The 25,474-nt window shown below is 47.7% G+C and overlaps 1 protein-coding gene across 4 annotated transcripts in view; it reads right to left on the reverse strand.

Moving 5' to 3' along the window:
• Positions 1–1,232: 1,232 nt before the first annotated feature.
• The window catches only part of EVC2 (EvC ciliary complex subunit 2), a 164,807-nt gene continuing 140,565 nt past the window's right edge, over positions 1,233–25,474 (reverse strand). For 3 of the 4 annotated variants that reach the window (XM_030925850.1, XM_030925843.1, XM_010370055.2), the window contains 5 exons: positions 19,008–19,222; positions 17,468–17,555; positions 10,951–11,147; positions 6,585–6,686; positions 3,720–4,410 (listed from right to left, as the gene is read on the reverse strand). In XM_030925850.1, coding sequence (XP_030781710.1) covers positions 4,143–4,410; positions 6,585–6,686; positions 10,951–11,147; positions 17,468–17,555; positions 19,008–19,222 — 870 coding nt within the window. In that variant the 3' untranslated portion in view covers positions 3,720–4,142. Of the gene's footprint in view, positions 1,268–2,507; positions 2,839–3,719; positions 4,411–6,584; positions 6,687–10,950; positions 11,148–17,467; positions 17,556–19,007; positions 19,223–25,474 lie in introns of those variants that run through there. The other variant, XR_004055663.1, reaches the window with a different exon arrangement.

Here is a 25,474-nt window from a genome sequence, read left to right on the forward strand (position 1 = left end):
ACCCATCCCTACAGAAACAAACAAACAAAGAAAAAACTAGCTGGGTGAAGTGGCATGCACCTGTAGTCCCAGTTACTTGGGAGGCTGAGGTATGAGGATCACTTAAACTCAGAAAGTCAAGGCTGCAGTAAACTGTGATTGTACCACGGCACTCCAGTCTGGGTGACAGAATAAGACCATGTCTCAAAAAAATAATAATAAAAAAGAAAAGGGGAGAAGGCCAGAATGATTCACTGTGGCAATAGATTCGTGTTGGAGACATCAGTAAATTCATATTTAGCATAATATAGACCCAGATTATTACATATGAAAATATGAATGGACATGTGTATATGAACAGGTTAGTATGCACACATATACTTTCTTGCTCTGTCAGCTTAGAGGGCCTAGAAATAACAATACTCCAGTAGCAATAAGCACATCCAGGGCTTAGAATTTAGTTTCTAATACCGTTCTCTAACAAAAGGAATCAGACTCCTCGGAGAATGTCTGATTCTAGGACTGGAAACATAAAAGATGAGAATCTTTTCTAGTGCTCATCTTTTATAATGCTCACCTTTTAGACCATCTTCTAGTGCCAGAAAACAAGGAAGTACTCAGAAAAACTTAAAAATCTGCACTGATGGGGTTATGTTAAAGGGATATGGGAGACAACAGAAAGAGCTCCCAATGTTGAAAGCTGGAACAATTAGAGCAACAAATTATTATTGGATTATAAGTCAAAGTATAAAATAAATATCCATGAGTCCACAGCAATAGAAATAAATAATTGAAAAAATAAATGGAGAGGAGATCATCTCCCATGCAGAATTCCAAATAATCTATGTAGACACTTTGCCCTCAAGGAGGTAGACTTACGTCCCCATTCCTTAAATGTGTGCTGCTCATAGTGACTTCCTTCCAAAGAGTGCAGTGTGGAAATGTGGAGGAGTCATAAGCACAAAGCTGTCCCCAATTGACCCCTGCCAGGTTTGACCTCACTCCCAAATTCCCACGGCAGGATTTTTGTATGTGTGTCTCACACCTTGCATTTACCAATTATTTATTTTTGTGTTAGTCAATGCAACTAGATCAAACTCCTTGAAGACAGAATACACAGGGAGCTGAGCCCCCAGAGAGGCTTAGTAAATTTCTCAACTTTGCCCCACTTTTAAGTAACAAAGCGCAAACTTGAGCTCAAGTCCTCTAAATCCAAGTTCCTTGGAGCTTGTCTCTCATGAGTAGGCTTCTGTGTGAAGATACAGCCCTTCAAGAAAACAGGCTTCACCTAGAATGGCAAAAGGAATGAAAGAAACACTTCATTATCACATTGTTGTAAGGAAATACATGAGCCTGGGTAATTTATAAAGAAAAGAGGTTAAATTGACTCACAGTTCCACATGACTGGGAAGGCCTCACGGAACTTACAATCATGGCAGAAGGCGAAGGAGAAGAACAGCACCTTCTTCACAGGGCAGCAGGAAGCAGGAGTGCCAGCAGGGGAAATGCCAGACACTTATAAAACATCAGATCTCATGAGACTCGCTCATGAGAACAGTATGGGGGAAACCACTCCTGTGATCCAATTACCTCCACCTGGTCCTGCCCTTGACATGCGGGGATTATGGGAATCACAATTCAAGGTGAGATTTGGGTGGGGACATAGAGCCAAAACATATCAGATGGATTTTTGTAAAGATGTTAAAATATAATAAAATAAATAAGCTACCTTATTGCACACCAACATTTCATCAGACATTATAGACACAATATCTAGTATCTTCACTCTTTACAACATCCCTACTGTAAAATAAGGCATCAGGACCTTTGTTTTACAGATACAGAGACTGAAGTTCAGAGTGGCAAAATGACTGCTAAAAAGTTGTAGAGGCCGGGCGCGGTGGCTCAAGCCTGTAATCCCAGCACTTTGGGAGGCCGAGACGGGCGGATCACGAGGTCAGGAGATCGAGACCATCCTGGCTAACACAGTGAAACCCCGTCTCTACTAAAAAAATACAAAAAACTAGCCGGGCGAGGTGGCGGGCGCCTGTAGTCCCAGCTACTCGGGAGGCTGAGGCAGGAGAATGGTGGGAACCCAGGAGGCGGAGCTTGCAGTGAGCTGAGATCTGGCCACTGCACTCCAGCCTGGGCGACAGAGCGAGACTCCATCTCAAAAAAAAAAAAAAAAAAAAAGTTGTAGAGCCACAATTTAAACCTGGTCTATCTGATTCCAGAAACACAGGCTTTTCCCCAACACATGCTGGCATTTTTTGTGCAGCGAGTTTACAAAAGGTAAATCAGTAGTTAGTCTTTCTCTATTAACATAAGGAGCTATAATTAGGTTCAAATGCTAGATTTTGAGCAGCTTGGGCACCTCCTGTTGTTGCTAACAGCCTCTTCAATCAGGCTTCAGCCTATAATTTTGAGCCATTTTTTTGAAATCTTTGCATGCAATCTACTTTCAACTATGCATAATTCTAGCAGAGCCCTTGTAGAAACAGGAAATTATCAGAAATGCAGACAATTACCTTAAAAAGCTAGAGAAGGACATAGATGTGGTGGACTTTATAGATCCAATTGTATCTGCTTGCCAAGAACACATGACCGTCAAGCAGTGGTGCAGGATGAGAACTCCAGTCTGCTTATTCCCAAGACCATGCATTCTCCACTCTGCTGCCCTGTGTGTAAAAATCACTCCTCTTTCTCTGTCCTCAGTCGAGGCTGCTGGACCTTCTGATGGATGGGAAAACTGGCACTATCATCTCTTCTCTCCTGCATTCAAACTGTTTACCTGCACCTTCCTGCCAATGTAGCCATGTAGTCAAGTGGCAACTGAAGACGGTGCACGGTTGCTGTCCCCTGGGAGAAATGCAACCCCAGCAAAGGTCCTTGTCATGGTGCTGCATGCATGCTGATGGGAAACTGCAAATAAGACTTCGTCTTCTGCTTGCCAATGGAAATGGGACATCCAAGGCAGATAGCATTTTAGTTAGAAGACTCAGGATTCCTCCCGTATAGGTGGTTTGATTATAGGCAAATTCTTTAAACTCTGAGTCTCAGCTTCCTTGGCAGTAAAATGGGAATCGGGATACTCACCTTGCTGCGGATATTAGTGACCATTAAAAAGTAGGTTAAAGTTGTTGGAAAGGTCTAGCCGCAACTCTCATGTGAAAGATGTGTGATTTTTTATCAATCATCCCTTTTTTCCCTTGCTGGTGAGAGGACTCTCATCCTAATCATCCCCTACTGTCAGAAAATACCCACTGTAATTATACTATTTGCCTGGCTGATACCATGATGTGGCCCAGCCTTAGTGACCCATCACCGGCCTCACGCACTGCTGTGTGGATGAGAAGGGTTGGCACTTACACAAGCACCTGATAAAACACAAGCACTTGTATGGAGTCTGTTTATAGCTAACTGCGTGAGGGCTGTTATGTGTCCATGGATCAAGGCCAGGAGAAAGGTAAGGTTTGGGGGCCATAAAGTGTGAATCCTGATTTTGCTATTTATGAGCTTTATGATCTTGTAAAAATCACTTCAGTTTTCTATGCCATTGAATTTCCTCATTTGTAAAATGGGAAAAGAACCCTGATTTGAATTGGTGATGGTAGACCCCAGGGGCTGGCACATGTTTTGGCAGCTGGAGTGATGGAGGGTGAATCTCTCTATTGAACACCACACAGGGAACAAAATGCAAGACACAATTACAAATAAATGCTTATTACATAAAGCAAACATGGGTTTTGTTGTAAAGAGCTTTGTGCAAAACATATTTATTTTTTTAAGTTCCCTTTATAAAAATAGAATATGTAACAAATACAAAACGTAAGAGCAGAGAATCTGGCTGTCACCACACAGCCCATACCTTGCGCAGCGGAGGATGGGGTGTGGATCGCAGGCTGGGGGTCTCCTCCAGGGCCCTGGAGAGGTGCGGCTGAAAGGAAGAAGTGTTTATGTCCTTGTGATACGGAGGAGAGTGGGCCATCTGGAAATTCGTGAGACAAGATTAAACTGAGTCCAGTGAAAGTCTGCATGCGTTGGGGGGTCTGTGCCTTCTGCATGTGCAATTTATATTTGTGAGTTGTACATTATAAACAGACAACACTGGTGGGCAGGAGAAAATAATCCCTTCTGTCTTCAGATGCTGGCTTTCCCTTGGGCTAGTCCATACCCAAGGCCCTCATGGCCTTTTTGGCATTCAGAAAGTTCTTCTTTCTCCTGGGAGGAACATGCAGTGAAATCTCTGGCTCCTTTGGATTTCTGAATATAAAGAGCTTCTCTCCTGTGTTTAATACATCAATGGTTTCTGCCCCGACAATGGGTACAGGAGCCAGTTTGCCAATGGGCTCCAGTGACAGGTGTGGCCAACTTCCTTTTCCAGAGAATATCATCCTCTCTCTGAGAGGGAGACACGTCTTCTTTAATATGCTAAAGAAAGAACAAAAGATCAAATTCAACATTTTTGGCAAAGTACCCCCTGGAGTGTTCTGAGTTCTCCAAAAGAATCTCTCTTTGGGTCCTGAATTCCCCAACCCAGTGCCATTTTAAGGAAAGGTTATTTTCCCCCTTGGTCACCAGATTGCTGTAAAATTAGCTGAAGCCTGTAACAGCGGTGCACTGTAGTCAACTCTTCCTGGCTCATGACCATTGCATTTTCAGGAGTTTTTTGTTTTGTTTTGTTTGAGATGGAGTTTCGCTCTTGTTGCCCAGCTGCAGTGCAATGGTGTGACCTTGGCTCATTGCAACCTCCACCTCCTGGGTTCAAGTGATTCTCCTGCCTCAGCCTCCTGAGTAACTGGGACTACCCACACGTGCCACCATGCCCAGCTAATTTTTGTATTTTTTTTTTTTTTTAATAGAGATGAGGTTTCACCATGTTGGCCAGGATGGTCTTGATTTCTTGACCTCATGATCCGTCTACCTCGGCCTCTTAAAGTGCTGGGACTACAGGCGTGAGCCACCACACCTGGTCCATTTTCAGGGGTTTTGCAAGCCCACTGTCGTCATGTTGTTAGTGTGACATCAGATCAGCCATAGTGGGAATACTTACACCATGGACATTGGCAAATGCTACCAATCAGAAACCACTGACCCCTCCCCACCAGCCAATTGTTAAACATTTATGAGTACACCTATGGGCCTCACCCTAAAAGCAGGCTGATGAAACCTGGTTACAAAGCAACAGTTAGAAGTCAGGCAAAATGTGTTTGCCATAGTAGAGTGTGGCATACTTTGAGAATGTCCCATAAAAAGATTGCTGGAATCCTGGCCATGGGCAGTCCAACCCCTGACTCCCAGGCTGCTCTTGATAATGATGGTGACCACCACCAAAAGCCCTATACATCCTGAAAGCCACAGCGCTCGCTCTCTGCCCAAGCAGGGCAGGACAAGGCCATGTCACTAGGGATGCACCTGCTGCATGTCACTGCAGGCTTGCTGACCCTCCCAGAAGGCATGTGGTAGATTCCGCTCCATTGCCATCACCACTAATTACTGCCTTTGCAGCTAGTAAGTCTGCACAAGGATTCAAACTCAGCTCCGTCTCTCCACTATGGATCCATGGTGCCTCTAGGCAGAGCAAAGGCCCGCAGAGGGAGCCAGGACAGTGGGACCATTGTGTCTCTTGATCTGTATCCACTCCACTTCTATTAGTGCAGCCTAGGAATGTCCCTAATGGAATATTTTAGAGTTCTATAGAACAAATTTAATTTTCTTTATCTAGGACTGCATGTACTTCTCTTGGCCAATATCCTGATCTAACTTATCTAAGACTATATCATGATAACCAGGCTACTAATGGTTCCAAGATTTTATCACGAACAATCCATGAAGTTTGGTCTCAGCACCTTCAACTGAGCTCTGAGAAATTGTGGAAGGGGCAGGACTGAGGTAGACACGTCCCTTGAACAGCCACTGTTTCCAGAGTACACACTGATATCACTGTTTAACCCCCTATGAATCTACTTGATGTTGCTTTTTGTTTCTACATCTTCGCTAGTTGGAATCACAGGAGACACTGGTCAACACTTTGCAGCAATTTAAGACCACTCTGCCCCTCACTTCCTTCTGTTCTCTAGGTGTGTGATAGCCACAGCTAAGGAAAAAGGCATTGGGGTGAAGGTAAAAAGCGCAAGGCTGGAAGTGTAAGGAAATAAAGGGGGCAGTGAGGCAGCCCCAAATCTCATGGCCACTGTTTACCAGCTGCTGGCCAGGGGCCTCTTGTTCTGACCTCCCTGAGCTTCCATTTTATCATCCCCACTATCTGGAAGGCTCAATGCAGCAAGATATGAAAGGGCTTTGTGAACAGTAGCTATAAGGAATTCTTCTAATTACATTCCATTAGAAATAGTCATTAGCTAAAATAAATACAGTAATTTAAATGTTAATAAATACTGAGAACATTCTGTCACTGCTAGCCACAAGCTCATCCTTCAGCTTCTAAACTCAGCCCACTGAATAAAGATTTGTGGTCTTCAGGGTCACAAATCTTTGTCTGTTTGCAGCAACCTCCTTTTCCTTGTCATCTCCTGCCTCCCCAGCCCGGCCCACAAGCAGCTTAGCTCACCCGCTCCCCAGCCACACGGGCAGGGGCCCATCATTACCTCTGCTTTCTCTTGTGGGCCCACAGCATCTTTTCTAATCCTCTGCTTATCAGATCTCCTCGCAGTTTGCTGTCGAAGGCTTGCCACCAGCTCTGGTGTTTCCTGCAGGCAAGAAGGGAGTCTTATAGTTTCAAAAAGAATAGAATCTTTGGCCAGGTGTGGTGGCACACACCTGTAATCCCAGCACTTTGGGAGGCCGAGGTGGGCGGATCACCTAAGGTCAGGAGTTCAAGACCAGCCTGGCCAACATGGTGAAACCCAGTCTCTACTAAAAACTACAAAAATTAGCTGGGTGTGGTAGTGGGCACCCCAGCTACTTGGGAGGCTGAGGCAGGGAGAATCGCTTGAACCTGGGAGGCAGAGGTTGCAGTGAGCCGAGATTGCACCATTGCGCTCTAGCCTGGGCAACAGAGCAAAAGTCTATCACAAAAAAAAAAAAAAAAAAAAAGAATAGAATCTTTGAGTGATGAGTAATCCTACCCATCTCTCAATGCCACCTTTGGTTGCCACTAGCACTCCGGCATCCCCAGAGCATTCGCGATTTATTCTTTCCCTCATTCACTGCACATCCATCAAACGCCTTCTCCAGCCTCATCAAGATGCAACCTCTGCCCTCAAGGGGCCAAGTCTAGGGGATCACAGACAGAAGGAGGCTGAGTGGGACTGGGGGAGACATTTGAGCAAACGGCCCTTGGAGCACTCACGAAGGAATGGGATCTGTGCGCTGACTTACATACTGGCTGCCTCCCCCGCTGGGATGAATGCTCTACGCAGGCAAGGCTTTGTCACTTACCCACTACATAGCCCTAGTACCTAAGACAGAGGACCCCGTGGGAGCCTCTGTCGTATATGCCTTATGCATATACGAATACAGAACTTGGGGAAGCACAGGGGAAGCCTGGAAGGTGGGCTAGGCAGGGAGCCCTAAAGCCACGAAGGTGTGTGGTCTCAGACTGAAGCAGAGGGCATTGGAGAGTGCTGCCCGGGAGAGTGGGAGGTGTCAAGTCTATAAAGGAAGTGCTAGACTCATTCCCCTGCCTTGGTGGCTCACACCTGCCCAGCTGGTGGTGGAGATGGAGCCTGTCCTACACTGGGCCCGGCAGGCTGTCTCCCAGGAGTCTAACTCCTGGAGCAGAGAAGGGTGATCCTCTGAAGGCAGCACCCCAGAGAGGACGCCCCGAGTGCTTCCCTGGCCCTGCCCTTGCTGGGGCCTGAGCACTGGCTCTTTCCTGGATTCTGACATGGCCCTCAATACAACCCATTCTTGCTTGGATTCATTATTCAGTTCCCATTGCTTGAAACTCAAGACTCGTAACTGATGTAATAGCCAGATAACAGGTGCTGGGGACATAAAAATAGTGTATGCCTTGCCCTCAGGGATTGGGTTAGTGGCTTGGGACTCCAGAGTCATCCAGGCTGCCCGGCCATGAGGCTGGGCAAAGAAAGGCCATGCTTATGCCCATGGTGACACTGACCTCAAGCCCTCTTGCCTCGTCCCAGCTTGGCCTGCCCATCTCTCCCCATCAGCCTCCCAAACTAAGCTGGCTGCAGGGGAAGCACCAAAAACAAGGTCCACAGGGGTGGCAGGCAGGCGGAAGTGGCCTCCCTGCAGCCACACACGCTCCTACTCCAGAGTCACCTTGAATACTTGCCACCTGCATGTCCGTGCAGGCAGGCAAGCAGTGCACTGGGAAAACCAGGCTGCGAAACCTGGTTTTATTTTTATTATTATTAATATTGTTATTATTATTTTTTTTTGAGACAGAGTCTGGCTCTGTCGCCCAGGCTGGAGTGCGGTGGCCGGTCTCGGTTCACTGCAAGCTCCGCCTCCTGGGTTTACGCCATTCTCCTGCCTCAGCCTCCGGAGTAGCTGGGACTACAGGCGCCCGCCACCTCGCCCGGCTAGTTTTTTGTATTTTTTAGTAGAGACGCGGTTTCACCGTGTTAGCCTGGATGGTCTCAATCTCCTGATCTAGTGATCCGCCCGTCTCGGCCTCCCAAAGTGCTGGGATTACAGGCTTGAGCCACCGCGCCTGGCCTATTAATAATATTAATACGATTGGCTCCTAATATTCCATGGAGGAACGTAGCATAGAGCATGTAACTGTCATCCTGTCACTGGACATTCAGTTTGGCAGAGGTGGCCTCCCTGTGGCTCCCTCTTGTTCCTCTGACCAGCCCACACCCAGCCCTCTGACTACATCCACAACCAGCCCTCTGACCAGCCCACACCCAACCCTCTGACCAGTCCACACCCAGCCCTCTGACCACGCCCACAATCAGACCTCTGACCCCTAACACCCAGCCAGCCCTCTGACCTCAGGCCCCTGATCATGCCCAAACCCAGCCCTCAGACCTCAGCCCACAGCCAGCCCTCTGACCATGCCCACACCCAGCCCTCTGACCTCAGTCCACAGCCAGCCCTCTGGCCATTTCCACTCCCAGCCCTCTGACCATGCCCACATCCAACCCTCTGACCAGCCCACATCCAGCCCTCTGACCACAGTCCACAGCCAGCCCTCTGACCATGCCCACACCCAGCCCTCTGACCATTTCCACACCCAGCCCTCTGACCTCAGCCCACACCCAGCCCTCTGACCTCAGCCCACACCCAGCCCTCTGACCTCAGCCCACACCCAGCCCTCTGACCACGCCCACACCCAGCCCTCTGACCTTAGTCCACACCCAGCCCTCTGACCATGCCCACACCCAGCCCTCTGACCATTTCCACACCCAGCCCTCTGACCTCAGTCCACAGCCAGCCCTCTGACCATGCCCACACACAGCCCTCTGACCTCAGCCCACACCCAGCCCTCTGACCTCAGCCCACACCCAGCCCTCTGACCACGCCCACACCCAGCCCTCTGACCTCAGTCCACAGCCAGCCCTCTGACCTCAGTCCATACCCAGCCCTCTGACCTCAGTCCACACCCAGCCCTCTGACCTCAGTCCACACCCAGCCCTCTGACCATTTCCACACCCAGCCCTCTGACCTCAGTCCACACCCAGCCCTCTGACCTCAGTCCACACCCAGCCCTCTAACCTCAGTCCACAGCCAGCCCTCTGACCATGTCCACACCCAGCCCTCTGACTAGACTAAACCCAGCCCTCTAACTGCGGTCCACATCCCACTTCCTGACCATGCTGGGCCCCAACACCACTAGGAAGGCTCCTCGCCCCTAGAGCCTCCCGCCCACACCCGCAGCTGTTGTTCCCTCTTCCCCACCCTCCCCCTCACCCCAGTCAGACTCTATGTACCCTCTGCAGTGCTTCTTGGCTTTTTGAGTCAGATACTCTGATAAAAAGTATCTCTGATAAGGAAAACATTACCCCTTTTCTCAGGACAAATGCTGTCTACACAATCATGATGGTTCAGCAGGCTCTCGGGCTCCCAGGTGCCCTCCCGGCCTCCTCTGTATCCTTGCTGAGGCTGTGAGCTCTGCAACCTGGTACTCAACATTTTCATCCTGACCATGACTTTCCTTGCAGCCTCATTCCCCACCTACTCCATTCTCAAGGGGCACTGCTGGCTGCCCCCTAAACCTGCCTTACTCCACACCCCTTCCTGCCTTTCCCCATAAAGAACCTTTACTGACCAAATTTACACCTGGGGCCCCATCCTAAAGGAGACTGTTTATGCAGAGTTACCCATAATTAAGGAAAAAATGGGCCCAAACTGAATGTCCAGTGACAGAATGACAGTTACATGCTCTATGCCGCACCCCTTAGCATGAGGAGCCAGTAAAAATAATATCCACCTGTGCCAGTGTCAATTACATTGAAAGAATAACATTTAAATTAATAACACTAGGAGGAAATATAACCTAGTGATGGGATAAGAATTATATAGGGGATGTTTGCATGAGCGTTAAAAGGTAAGGAACAAAATCGCTTCTGCTATAAGATTCTGAAATGCAGAATGTAGCAAGGCTGTATCCACAGTGTGTGCACTCCACACTCGACAAACAAATACACATATTTACATGCACAACACACACACACACGTACCAACACACAAACACATGCTCCCACACTTGCATACACACACTCATAAAACCCAGCAGAGAAACACATGCTGGAGGAAGAAATGTAACAGGATGCTAACAGTCACTTTTCCAGGTGGTAAAACCATGGATATTTCTTTCTCTTCTTCCTTGTTTACACATGTTTTACATTTTCTTTAATGGGCATGTATGAAATATTTATGGCTGTGGGTAAACTTATTAAGATTCTATTTAAAAAATAAATTGGTGACAAAATTAGAAAGTATGGGCAAAATACATGGGCCTCCCATGACCTCAAAGACTCATGGGGACCCTTCGGGACAGTGATGTGCCCCGGGAGGCAGCCCCTCCACGGCACTCACCTCCGCCTGCCCACGTCGGCCTGCTCCGCTCCTCCATCACTCTCAGCTGCGTGGTCCGGATGTCTCTCACTACCCGAATCCAGCAGGGCCAGCAGCTGAGGCTGTGAGGCTGTGGGCAGCACCACACTCAGGAGCCGGCTAAGCGTGGCCCCGGGCACCACAGCCATCCTCGCCAGGTACGATGTCAGTCTCAGCTCCTACAGAAAACAACGGAGGGAGCTTAGACCCTGGCCACCTCTCAACTTGAACCACCATTTTTAATTTATCACATTCTGAGGACATTCTGTCCTGGAGTGATAAATATTTCAGTAGCTTAGTCTGGAAAACATATTCCTGAACTTTCAGAGCTGTCAAAAAAAAACCTATTTGGTCAGCAACCTTGGCTCCCCAGGACCCTTCTAAAGCCTCCGTCCATCCCGTCCAACTGCTCTCAAGTCACTGGTGCAGTGCCCAAATCTCCACAGCAAAAGTCCTGCAGCAGGGTGATTCAAAATGAAAGTACTTTCTCCTCCCGCCCCTCACATTCTGTGAGGCCACTAGGCACCAGGAGAGCAGTGCGGGCTCGGGATACAATGGAAGTGTCCCTAAACCAGTGGACAATTAAAGACACTGTGCTATACCCATGCCACAGGATACCACTCCGCGGTCAGAAGAAAGAACTGGAAGGATCCCAGGGGCATTATGTCGAGTGGAAACAGCCGGTCTCCAAAGGTCTCGTGCTGCATGACTCCATGCATGGAACCACCGGGGCGTGGTGAGACTTGGAGCTGGAGAGTGGCAGGGGATGCCAGGGGTGGGGCAGGGGAGGTGGGTGTGGCCTTAAAGGGACAGCCCAGGGTGGCCTTTGTGGTGGTTGACAGGTCTGTGTCTTGATGATGGTGCTGCTGGTTACATGAATGTACATAGGATAAAACGACGGAGAACTATACGTACATTTTACATCGATGTCAACTTTCTGGTTCTGATCCTGTCTGACAGGAGCCATTGGGGGAAACTGAGTGAAAATGGGGAGCAGGGCCCTGAAACTCTATACTAGCTTTGTAACTTCTTGTGAATCTAAAATAATTTCATAATTAAAAGTTTTGGCCAGGTATGGTGGCTCACATCTGTAATCCCAGCACTTTGGATAGCTGGAGAGGAAAAGAGGCCCAAGGACAGAGCTCTCAGGCGTCCAACACACAAAGGCCATGAGAAGGAGCAGTGTCCAGCAAGGGGCCTGCGCAGGGGCAGCCAGCGGTGGGAGAGAACGAGTCCAGGTGCCAGAAGCCAAGGAGAGAATGTGTTCAGAAGGGTGGGCTGGGGGATGAGAGACCACAGAGAGGTCAGGAGAAACAAAGACAGGGACTCGACCACTTGGAAACATGGGGTCACTATGACCTTGGTAAGTGCTTTCAGTGAAGGCACGGGGAAGGGTGCTGTTCCAAATACCAAAGTTCCTTCCACGTCCTGATGCTTCCCCCATCCATGGCCTCCCAGCACTGTCACACTGAACTACTCGTTCTTCCCTGACCATCCTGCTCGCCCAGGCCACTAAGCCCTTACCCATGAGCTTCCTTCAGCCTGGGGTATATTTCTCCCAGGCTACTCTCTATCTCTCTCCAGCCCATTCTTTTGGACTCTACATGAATCTTCCCCGACCCCATCTTCTGGGTCAGGTGTCCCTCCTCTGATCTCGCATTGGTTTTAACCAACTCTGCTGTAACTGTCCCATTTCTAGTGTGCCTCTGGAACTAGGCTCTTAGGATGAAGTCAGTGACACACGCTTCTCTGTCCCTAGCACTTAACCCAGTTCCTGGAACAGAGAGAGTGACCAACAGACATCTGTTGGATACAAGATGGATAAATGGTGACTTCATAAACACCCTGCAGATTCACCTCTTCCTGAGGCAGGGGTCTAAACCTTTATAGCTGAGATCCCACCAGTCAATGTAGGGACAGGTCAGCCCATTGTCACAGCCCTTCCAGTTCCAGTGGTCCCCGATCAGTAATCCTCCAGACAACTCAATTTACTAGGTCAAGTCTTACTAAAATTGGTGACACAAAAAGCATCCACATGGGTCACGAGCTTTGAATGGGATGCCACTATGTACAGACAGAAATGGACCACAGACGAAACACTTTTACACTGCTGGCAGGGATGTAAACTAGTTCAACCACTATGGAAAACAGTATGGAGGTTCCTTAAAGAACTAAAAGTAGAACTACCATTCGATCCAGCAATCCCACTGCTGGGTATATACCCAAGGAAATGAAGTCATTACACGAAAAAGACGCACAGACATGCATGTTTATAGCAGCACGATTCACAACTGCAAACATAATGGAACCAACCTAAGTGCCCATCAATCAACAAGTGGATAAAGAAAATGTGGTACATATACACCACGGAATACTACTCAGCCATAACATGGAATGAAATAATGGCCTTTGCAGCAACTTGGATGGAGCTGGAGGTCATTATTCTAAGTGAAGTAACTCAGGAATGGAAAACCACATATTGTATGTTCTCATGAGCAGGAGCTAAGCTATGAGGATGAGATAATGGACTTTGGGGACTCAGGGGGAAGAATGAGGGGGGAGGTGAGGGATAAAGGACTATACATTGGGCTGGGTGTGGCAGCTCACACCTGTAATCCCAGCACTTTGGGAGGCCGAGGTGGGTGGACTGTCTGAGGTCAGGAGCTTGAGACCAGTATGGCCAACGTGGTGAAACCCTGTCTCTACTAAAAATACAAAAAAATTAGCCGGGCGTGCTGGCATGTGCCTGTAATCCTGGCTACTTGGGAGGCTGAGGCAGGGGAATCGCTTGAACCCAGGAGGTGGAGGTTGCAGTGAGCTGAGATCGTGCCACTGCACTCCACCCTGGGTGACAGAGTGAGACTCCGTCTCAAAAAACAAAAGAAACAAACAAAAAAACAAACAAAAAAAACTACACATTGGTACAATGTCCACTGCTCGGGTGGTGGGTACACCAAAATCTCAGAAATCACCAATGAAGGACTTATCCATGTAACCAAAAACCACCTGTTCCCCAATTAAAATAAAAAAAAAAATTAAAAGAAACGGACCATAAAGCAACACAGGGACACAGCTCTCTAGGCAGAGGAGGGTGACAGAGAGGCCCGGAGTGGCCAGTGGACAGCCTCTCTCCCTAGTTTCTCCCTGCTCCTCTCCTCAGGATGAAGGAGCAGCAGGAGGAAGGACAAAGAGAGAAATGGAGGACTGAGCTTCCCTGATGATTCTTTTCTCCGGTACAAAAAGAAAATGGCAAAATATGGCTTCCATGAGCATTGCTGCTGGCCTTTTTTATGACACAGGGATGCCTTAGGGTATGTGATAAAATCTACAAGCCTTTCCTCCTGAGAAAACTTCAAGTATTGAGTCATGTAGGGTGTGGTCTGCTTGAATCCTGTGTGGCTGCCCTTCTGTTTCAGAGTTCATTTACGACCTATTTCTTTTGCAGATCTGCGATGAGCTGGGAGTGAAGCGGTCATCTTCCAGACTGGATGTGCTGGTTCATTTTTTGTGTCCATTTGGCTGGGTCACTGTGCCCAGATGCTCAGTTAAGCATTCCTCTTGCTGTTTCTATGGGGGCGTTTTGGGATGAGATTAACATTTAAATTGGTGGACTCTGAGGGAAGTCAATTGCCTGCCGTAATGTGGCTGGCCTCAGCCCATCAGCCGAAGGCCTGGAGAGAACAAAAAGGCTGACCAGCCCCGAGCAGAAGATAATCCTTTCAGCAGATGGCCTTGGGATTTGAATTGCACCTCCTTCCTGAGTCTCCAGCCTGCAGGTCAACCCTGCAGAATTTGGACACACCCGCCTCCACAATCATGGGAGCCAATTCCTTCAATAAATCTCTTTCTCTACAGAGACGCATCCTATCAGTTCTGTTTCTCTGGAGGACTCTTATTATTATACAGGAATTGGGAAGAAAGAAATGCAGCTGAGTAGATATTATTGGGCAGACTATACAAAGCACCAAGCTGGGGACAGAGAAAAACAAGGAGCCTACCTGCTCCCTGCTGCCCAGAGCTTCCGGTCTGGCAGCATTTATTCCTCATAGAGCCAATTCTTCAGCAGAATGCTGTTGTTTGAACATTTGTGTCTCTTCCAAAACTCATGTTGAAACTTAATCCCAAATGCCACTGTATTAGGAAGGGGGGCCTTCTGAAGGTGATGAGGTCATGAGGGCTCTGTCCTCAAGAATGGGATTAGTGTCTTACAAAAGGGCTCCAGGGAACTAGCTTAGCCCTTTTTACCTTCCCATTCCCTCTGCCACATAAGGACAAAGCTTTGCTGTCCTCCAGAGGATGCAGCAACAAGGCACCATCTTGGAAGCAGAGAGCAGTTCTCACCAGACACTGCATCTGCAGATGCCTTGATCTCGGATTTTCCAGCCTCCAGAATTGTGAGAAAATTGATAAAGAATTTCTATTCTTTATAAATTAACCAGTCTAGGAATTTTGTGTAGTAGCAGAAACAGACTGAGATGCATGCAGAGTTCACAATTTAAAAGGGCCCACAATCTAGAAATGAACCTGGGTGAAATTCCACTGGTGACACTGGCTTTCTGTGAAGTCTCAAAGTAACAAAGAAAAAGGTGGGAGAATCAAAGCTGAGAGTGGGAGATGGCCCAGTTACACAGAGACACAGGCTGGAGTGGTCATCTGCTTCAGACCCTTCAGAGCTGGTCAGGAAGAGCCAAATCTGTGCAGCACCATGCTGGGCTGAATCCCAAGCCTGCCACGAGCAGTGGCGAGCCCTCCTGCCCTCACCACCTCTCTGTGCCTCAGTCCCTCTATTCATAAAACAGGGGAATCCTGCCTGTTGCCCATCTTTCTGTAAGGATTAAATGAATAACAGACATAAGTGCCTAGGATAATACTCAGGGAATGGCAGTGTTCAGGAAGCACCAGCTCCTCCCCTGCCCTGTTTGGACACCGTCACTCCAGTGTTAACACTGGCAACTTGTTTGGTACAGTCAACAGAATAATGACCCCTCCCCAAAATGTCCATGGTCCCATCCTGGGACCTGCGAAGATGTCATCTTACAAGGCGAAGGGTACTTTGCAAGTGGGAGTAAGGTTAGGGGCCTTGAGATAGGATGGGAAAATGGTTATCTTAGATTATCCAGGTGGTTCCAACGTAATCACCACGTGGGTCCTTTTAGCAGAGACCCTCCCTGCTATGTTAGGTCAGAGAGAGATGTGATGAGGATGCTTGCTGGCTTTGAAGATGAAGAAAGGAGGCCATGAGCCAAGGAATGTAGGTGCCACCGGAAGCCAGGAATATCCCTTGGCTGGCAGCCAGCAAAGAAACAAGGACCTCAGTCCTACAACCACCATGGGCTGAACCCTGCCAATTACCTGAGTAAGCAGGAAACAGATTCTCCCCTTAAAGCTTCTGAAAGGCAGGCAAATCTGCCAACACCTTGATTTTAGCCTGGAGAAACCCGTGTTGGATTTCTGACCTACAGAACATTAAGGTAAGTTTGTAGCTGTGATAAGCTGCTGTTTGTGGTCATTTGTGACAGCAGTGATAGGAAACGAATCCATTCGGGAAGGTGGGTGTGCCTGTGGATGCAGCCAGCTGGACACGTAAAAGCGCCCCAACTTCCTCCTCCCTGCTGACTCCCTTCTCAGAGGCTGGAGAGTAAGTGACTCGCACCTCCCCTGCAGCTAACAGGGCCCACGGGTCAGCTCTCAGGTTGTGAGGGGAATCTGCTGCAGGGACTTGGAGGCATTTGCTTCCTTGATGAGAAAGAACAGGCGTGGTGGCAGTTCTTTGACCTCTTACCTCCTTGCTCTGAAAGTTATGGCAGCTGGAACTGTGAGAAGGAACTGTGGAAAGAATCGCAGCACATGACCCTGATATCACTGCATCAGCAAGCACCTCTCCAGAGGCATGTGGCTCGCATTCACCACCGTCTGAAGTCATATTTCCTGCTACTTACAGACACCAGAAGCACAGGAAACCTACTGCAGGATGTGTATAAAACCTGAATGGTAGCAGGCAGACAGGTACATGACTGCATAAGGCTCAGCGCATAGCCTCAGCGCTCTCTATCAGGAAGGGAGGTGAGTCTGCAACTCCGGCCAAGGATGAGAAAGGTTGGCTGATCTCAACTCAGAGGTGTAGTGTGGGGTGCAGTCTCACCGATTGATGGCTCTGGCCCAGTTTTCTCTTACCCACTTTGTTCCTGGTAGAACCCACTTTTTGTATATTAAACTTAGTTAAAGATTGAGACGAAGGAGAATATTTGGGTGCCTGCCAAATCACAGAAAAGACATGACCGGGGCACACGTGATTACGGTTGTGGTTGCCGCCATTAGCACTGATTGAGCGTCCTCTGTGTGCTGGGCCCATGCTAGAGGCTCTGCACACATCTGCTCTGCAGGTTCCAAGGCTGGTTTTTCATCACCATCCTGGAGGTGAGGAAATGTGGATTCTGAGAAAAACATGAAATGATGTGCTGGCAAGGGGCGGCCTCAGACCTGGCCAGTACGTTCTCACCTGGCTGCACAGGGTTGTGAAGGTGTCTGCCTCCATATTTTCCAACAAGTCTTCTAGCACGACACTGTTCTGTTGCTCCTCTCTCAAACTGGAGTGAAAATAAAATATATGTGAGTTCGGTTTTGTTATAAAGTAATACTATGGGATGTTATAAAGTGATACTACGAGATCAACTCATTATTTAAATAACAAAGAAGCACACATCTAAGCCACACGATTTTAAAAATATGTCCACAGAAAGAGATGGCCAGAAAGACTGCCTTCTTTTTCTTGCCTAGGCTAGTTTGCAAATAACATGTCAAGGAGTGCTCCCCAGGAGGAAGGCTCCTCAAAGTGAAAAGTTTCATGGGAGCTATAAGGAGACTTTCCTATAGCTTTACAGGGTGATTTCTGTGATGCTGCTTTGAAAACTCTGCATCAGTCCTCATGGTGATGACCAAGAAGACTGGGGTCTACACCCACCATGTGTCCTTGGGTTGAAGTGGACCCAGAATCAAAGGATGGCACCTTTTCACATGAGGCTTCCTGACGCCCACACGAGGGGGTCTGCTTAACACATGCCTTGGCCAATTCAAGTCAGATTCCTTGATCTGCCTCACGCTCTTACTGGCTAATACACCCCAAACCTTCTGCAGGTGCAAATCAAATCAAAAGTTTGATCACAAGCCATCTCCTCCAGAAGCATATGAATACTATATGCCCTAAAATCCCACGTTAAATCAAATCAATACAGATTGAGCCCCCTCACAATTATTTCAATGGGACAGAACTGCACTTTGATGCATTTACACAGAAGAGCGTGGTAGGATAAAAGAAAATAATCTGTAATCTCACTGCCCAGAAACCATACCCATTGAAATTTGGTCTATTTCCTTCCAATTAATGTGTATGCATGTGTTTGCAAAAATTAACCACACTGTGCATAGATTTTGCCTCCAATCCTTTCCATGTCCATTTTTTATTCACAGTGGAAAATTATGAAGCTGTTAAAAATTGTGTTTTTCCAAGGATTCTTAATGCCCCAGCCAAGGCTAAGTGTCTAATGTGAATTGAAAAACAATACAAAGAACAACAAAAAGATTGGGGGTCTGTCTGTTTCATAATTTTATAAAAGCAGAATATAAAATACTATGTTTATGGTAAAATTGGAATAAGGCCTGTAATCTAGTTTGCTGTCTTGTGACAATGTCAATTCACATACCGTGATTATGTCGGATGTTACCAAGAAGGAAAGCTAGGGGAAGGGTATATGGCACTCTCCCTACTATCTTTGCAACTTCTTGTGAGTCTATATTTCAAAATAAAAAGTTTAAAAATATTATGTTTAGTAAAACTTCAATGATATTAAATTTAAAAAAGAAGGGTGTCAGGGAAGAAGGAGTTTGCTACAAAGCTAGCGGCTCGTGTTGGAGCAATGGGATGACACCTTAGGCAAGAGGGTGAGAGCCCAAGTGGGTACGGCCGGGCTGAGTTGGAGATGCAGGTTCTCCAGGCCTGCTGGGGACTAATATCTTCGGGTACCATGGGGCACACAGCGTACCTCTGCTGATGTTGCTCCAGTAACGTCTGGCTCTTGCTCAGGGCTTGCTGCAAGACAGCAGACACCTGTCTTTCAGAATCCACCTCCCCAGGTTCGTTCAGAATCCCGGGCCCATCGGCCACCCACTGCTGCCAGCTCGCCAGGGCCTGCTGCTGCTGGACCGCCTCCTGCTGCACCAGCTGGTCCTCCAGCTTCCTCTCCAGCTCCTGGAGCTCCTACACAAGGAGGGGCAGAAGGTGAACCCCACTGCACAAAGCGGGTGGGCTGCAGGGCAAAATCTGACCTCCTGGGTGTCTTGCTACAAGCCTGGCATGGCCCTGTCTTGCCTGATTCCCCATCCAGCTGTGCCACGTGGTGCAATGTGAGTGCACCACGATCTCTCACCCCTGTGTCACCTCCATGCCTCCACATAGGCCGTTCCCTCCACCTGCAGTGCCTTTCTCCGTCTGCCTGACCAATCCCCAGTCTTCTTTCACCCCTCCGCTTAAGAAAAACCTCCTTGGTGAAGGGCTCCTCAGTGAAAGGATCCCTGAGTTCCTCGGGAGATGCAGATGCCCTCTCCTCACATGCCCACTCACTACCCCTTGCATGCACTCCGTTTCCTGTCACCTAAAATCACTGTCCTGTGCTTTTCTACTAGAGTGTGAGCTCTTTAAGGCAGGGCTGTGTCTCCTTCTCCCTGTCTGCAAAGTGCCTGGTGGCTGGCACCTGTCACTGCATATGGTGGGGTACCTGCATGCACCCACCATGGATGAAAGCCAAGTTGGAACACAGCAACCATGGCTAACACCACCATTACCGTCAGGGTCCTGGGCACTGCTCTGTGTACTTTTCATACATGAATCTCACTGAACCCTTATAACAACGCTTCAGAATACATACTCTTAGTTCTCCTGCTTTATAGGTAAAGAAACAGGCAGACAGAGTTAAATTAATTTGCCAGATGATGCAACTACTGAGTGGCAGATCCAGAATTTGAAGCCAGGCTAGCTGGCTCTGAAACTGTGTTCTTAACCACTAGTCTACACTGTCTCTTCTTGGCCAAACAGAAGTAATCTGCATTCTTAGGCCACCAGGATTAGATAATCTCACACAAGAAACTGTCCACAGCCTGCTTAGGTGGGTGGTGAGGGGAGGCAGGAGGGTCCCAGGCCTTGGAGAATGCAGGTACATTTAACCCAGTGTTTACCAGATTGGTCAGTACTATAATTAGGACTGGAAGGTGGACAGGGTGTGAAATCCTAAGAGGCCTTGGTTGGACTTCACCAGGGGAGGATGGTCCTTGATCCTCCTAAATAGGTACAAAATGGTCTGCCTTTCCGCAGAGAGGCCAAAACTTGCATCAAACACTCAATAGAGTCTCAAAGCCCCCTAAAGACTGAAACACTATTCAAGAACCATGGCACAAGAAAATCAGCCAGAGATAGACTGCATCTCTCTGTAGCACGCAGAGCCTTCTATCCTACCCAGGCATTGGGGTGCTGAGCCTTCGAGAACTCCTGAGCAGGGCTCCTAGTATGCTGAGATGTGGAACTATGACTATCCCTCTCGCTGCAGCATCCCACAAGGAAACACAGTCCAGTGGAGTTCCAGCAGTATGTGCTGTCGTGCTGTCAGCACGGCCAGGAGCTGGAGGCAGAGATCCCACTTCTACCCAGATGCCAGCCCCAGCCCACCTGGAGGAGAAGGGAGGCTCACATCTGAGACTGTGTCACCAGAGGAACAGTGGAACACACAGAGCTTTTCAAGCACCAGGAGAGCCCTGGTTAGGAATAGAATATAAGGTGGAAATACATCTCACGGTTTATAATCTGTTGATGGCGTCCCCAAACCCCTGCCCCCTTCCACCTGCCTGCCACCTGGCACAACTGGAATCCAAAACTTGGTTCTGGAATTGTCTTCCCTAATAGCTGATTTCCTCGCCAGATTTTAAATGCTGAGGGCAGGGACTCAGGAGCATCGCTGACATGTGCTCCTTTCTCCCCAGCAGTCAGCACAGCGCACGGCTCATGGAAGAAGAAACAGCAACAATACTAACAATGATGATGATGATGAGGGAGATGACGGCAGCTGGTATTTACTGAATGTCAACATGATGCCAGAGTGTATTAGCAGATTATAAAAGTTACATGCATGAGTGGTTTAATCTTCAAAAAATAACACAAGATAGGAATTTTTTGTCATCTAATTTTATATACAAGGTAACTGAAGTAAGAGACTACAATGGAATCTCCTAAAATCACAGAGCTGGGCAAGAGGCAGAGTCGGGGTGATTTCAGGTGTCTCTGACTCTGGGTCCCATCACTCAGCTCTAATGCCCTTAGTAATCACTCCACAGGTATCTGCTGAATGAATGAAGATATACAGATGTTGATGATGGATGGAAGCGTGGATGGAGGGAGGGAAAAGGGATGGAGGGGAAGAAAGACACAGAGAGAGAGAGGGAGAGAGAAAGAGGGATAATAGGTAGATTGGGGGATTCAGGGGTGAATGAGACATGAAAACTCACTGTCTAGTGAAGGAGAGACTCATGTCAACATTTGCAGAGATGAGAAATGCCATCATCTGCTTCGGGACGGAGGGTTACGGGAGCTGGAAGAGACCAGCTCTGCCAAAGGGAATCATGGATGGCTTCATAGAGGAAGTAACATTTGGGTTTGTCTTAGAATATGGAGAGGAGTCTGCAAGGAGGTACAGCAGAAGCATTCTAGGCAGAGGTCCTTCAAAGGGACACAGGCCTGAATGTGTCTCCAATGCCCAGGGGGCAGCAAGAAGGTCCGAGGGCTAAAATGCAGGATCTGAGAGAGGGAGCGGTGAAAGGTGGGATTTTTAAATGTAGAGCTGGGGATGGGGCTGTGAATCATCATTTTATTTTTCAGAAACATCCCCTTGGCCACCGTGCAGAGGGGTAACTAGAGTAGGGAGAAAGGGAGGTAAGCAGAAATTGAAGTTAGGACAGGAGCATGGGCTTTGGAGGGATGTTTAAAGTCTGCTTTTCAGCTGTGGGATTGGTGAAATGACTTAACCTTCCTAAGCCTCACCTCTTCCATCTGTAGAATGGGTATGAAAACGTCATGGGATGGACATGAGGTTTAAACACTTAGCCCACTGCTTTGGACATAACGAGAGCTCCACTGATACTGGCTAATATCAAGGTGATTTCTGTTGTTCCGGTCTAGATACATCAGACTAGTGAAGCTGGGCAGCCAAAGGTGGAAATGAGAAAACCCAGGCAGAATCAACAGATGGTAGCCAGTGGTACATGGGAAGAAAGGCAGAGAGACGATCAGAAGATGCCAAGACTGGGCGCAGTGGCTCACGCCTGTAATCCCAGCACTTTGGGAGGCCAAGGTGAGAGGATCACTTGAGGTCAAGAGTTTGAGACCAGCCTGACCAACATGGCCTTGTCTCTACTGAAAATACAAAATTAGCTGGGCATGGTGGTGCATGCCTATAGCCCCAGCTACTCGGGAGGCTGAGGGAGGACAATCAATTGAACCCAGGAGGTGGAGGTTGCAGTGAGCTGAGATCACACCACTGCACTCCAGCCTAGGTGACAGTGACTCTGTCTCAAAACAATAAACAAAGAAGAAGATGCCAAGTGAGGCTCAGGAAAGTAAATACACAATTTAAACTGAAATGCAAATACAGTGGGTATCATTTGTTTGGGGTCACATTATCTGTTAGGAGTAAGTCTACCCCATTTAAATTTGCCTATCGTTGTCACTTGGCCCTCTGATCCAACTAAGCCTTGCATATGTTCCAAGTTCGCAAAATGAGTCTAAATCTTTCATCAGATGAGGTGCACTTGATACAGTTTTCTTAGGAGTAATTTCTTCCAAAGCATTCTATTTCATGCTTTTTTAATTCTCCTGAATGTTTAACAGCCTAAAAGCCCATTCCCAATAGGAAAGTGGTTTACACAGAATGAGCAAATTGCAGAATGCAAGTCTAATATCTGGAACAAAACAACAGGCTTGTCTTCATTTCAAATGCAAACTCAAGTAAGGGTGTATCATATGCACTGCCTTACCACCCATTTAATAATATGGCATCATCTGATTTATCAGCTGCTCCCAACTCAGGACACATTAACTCTGTTCTAAACAAACTGGAGGCAGGAGTTACTCAAGAGTTTTAAGATAAAATAAAAAATGTAAGTGTCGTACTCTCCAATTATTATACTGATAGAAATCAGTGTGGTTTGAAGTAAAAAGCACAAATATGTGTTTTAGGGCTGTACTGAGGGTGTTTCTTGGGCACTTAGGATGAGCAGATGAATCATGCACTGAAGGCTAAATGTTCCTGGTGTCTCCCTCTGCCCCTAACTGACTAAATGACCTTGGACCTGCTCTTCCCTCTGCAGGCTATATTTCCTCCATCTGGAATTCAGGGCAGCGATCCGCCTCCATGCTAACCACCTTGAGTGTAATACTTGCTGTGGGCTTTGGAAGTTTCCTTCTATTATTAATTTGCTATGGAGTTTTATCTTGAATGGGTGTTAAATTCAGTTAAAGACTGATATGGTTTGGATTTGTGTCCCCACCCAAATCTCATGTTGAACTGTAATCCCCAGTGTTGGAGGTGAGGCCTGCTGGAAGGTGACTGGATCATGGGGGTGGATCCTTCATGAATGGTTTAGCACCATCCCTTTGGTGCTGTTCTTGTGATAGTGAGTGAGTTATAATGAGATCTGGTTGTTTAAAACTGTAACACCTCCTCCACTCTCTCTTCCTTTTGCTCCAGCCACGAAAGATGTGCCTCCTTTCCCTCTGCCTTCTGCCATAATTGTAAGTTTCCTGAGGTTTCCACAGAGGCTGAGCAGATGCATCAAGCTTCCTGTACAGCCTGCAGAATTATGAGCCAATTAAACCTCCTTTTTTTACAAATTACCCAGTCTCAGGTACTTCTTTATAGCAATGTGAGAACAGACTAATACAGAAAATTGGTACTGAGGAGTGGGCACTGCTACAACAATACTTGCAAATGTGAAAGTAGCTTTGGAATTGGGTAACCAAAGGAGGCTGGAAGAGTGTGGAGGGCTCAGAAGAAGACCGAAAGATGAGGGAAAGTTTGGAAACTCCTAGAGACTTGTTACATTGTTGTGATCAAAATGCTGATTGTAACATGGACAATGAATTCTAGGCTGAGGAAGTCTCAGATGGAGATGAGGAACTCATTGGGAACTGGAGTAAAGGTCACTTTTGCCATGCTTTAGCAAAGAGACTGGTGGCATTGTGCCCCTACTCTAGAGATCTATGGCATTTTGAATTTGAGAGTGATGATTTAGGGTATCTGGTGGAAGAACTATCTAGCAGCAAATCATTCAAGGTATGACCTGGCTGCTTCTAACAACCTATGCTCATATGTGTAAGCAAAGAAATGACCTGAAACTGGACCTTATATTTAAAAGGGAAGCAGAGTGTAAAAGTGTGGAAAATTTTCAGCCCACCATAGCCAAGAGAATGGGAAAAAGACCTTAAAGCCATTTCAGAGACCTTCACAGCAGCCCTTTAATCACAGCCCCAGAGGCCTAGGAGAGAAGAATGGTTTCTTGGGCCAGGCCCAGTGCCCCACTGCCCTGTGCAGCCTTGGGACCTTGCTCCCTGCATCCAGCCTCAGCTCAAAGGACCCCAGGTGCAGCTTGGACCACTGCTCACAAGATGCAAACTGTAAGCCTTGGCATCTTCCATGTGGTGCTAAGCCTGCAGGTGCACAGAATGAAAGAGTTGGGTCTTGTGAGCCTCCGCCTAGATTTCAGAGGATATATGGAAAAGCCCCAATGTCCAGGCAGAAGCCTTGTGCCAGGGCAGAGCCCTCATGGAGTACCTCTACTAGGGCAGTGTGGAAGGGAAATGTGGGGTTGGAGCCCCAACACAGAGTCTCCACTAGGACACTGCCTAGTGGAGCTGTGATAAGGGGGCCACTATCCTCTAGACTCTGGAATGGTAGATACACTGACAGCTTGTATCCTGCAGATACTCAACACCAGCCATTGAGAGCAGCTGTTGGGGCTGAATCACAGGGACTGAGCTGCCCAAGCTTTGGGAGCCCATCCCTTGGACCAGCATGACCTGAATATGAGACATGGAGTCAAAGGAGATTATTTTGGAACTTTAAGATTTGATGACTACCATCTGCATTTCAGACTTGCCTGGGGCCTGTAACCACTTCTTTTGGCCAATTTCTCCCTTTGGGAACAGGAATATTTACCCAATGCCTATGGGTCCACTGTATCATTGGAAGTAACTAACTTGTTTTTTAATTTATAGGCTCATAGGTGGAATGGACTTACATTGTCTCAGATGAGACTTTGGACTTTTGAGTTAATGCTGGAATGAGTTAAGACTCTGGGGGACTGTTGGGAAGGCACGATTATATCTTGAAATGTGAGAAGAACATGGTATTTGGGTGGGGTTACATCTCATGTCGAACTGTAATCCCCAGTGTTGCAGGTGGAGCCTGGT

This window comes from Rhinopithecus roxellana, chromosome 2 (assembly GCF_007565055.1).
Source record: "Rhinopithecus roxellana isolate Shanxi Qingling chromosome 2, ASM756505v1, whole genome shotgun sequence".
Classification (NCBI taxonomy): Eukaryota; Metazoa; Chordata; class Mammalia; order Primates; family Cercopithecidae; genus Rhinopithecus; species Rhinopithecus roxellana.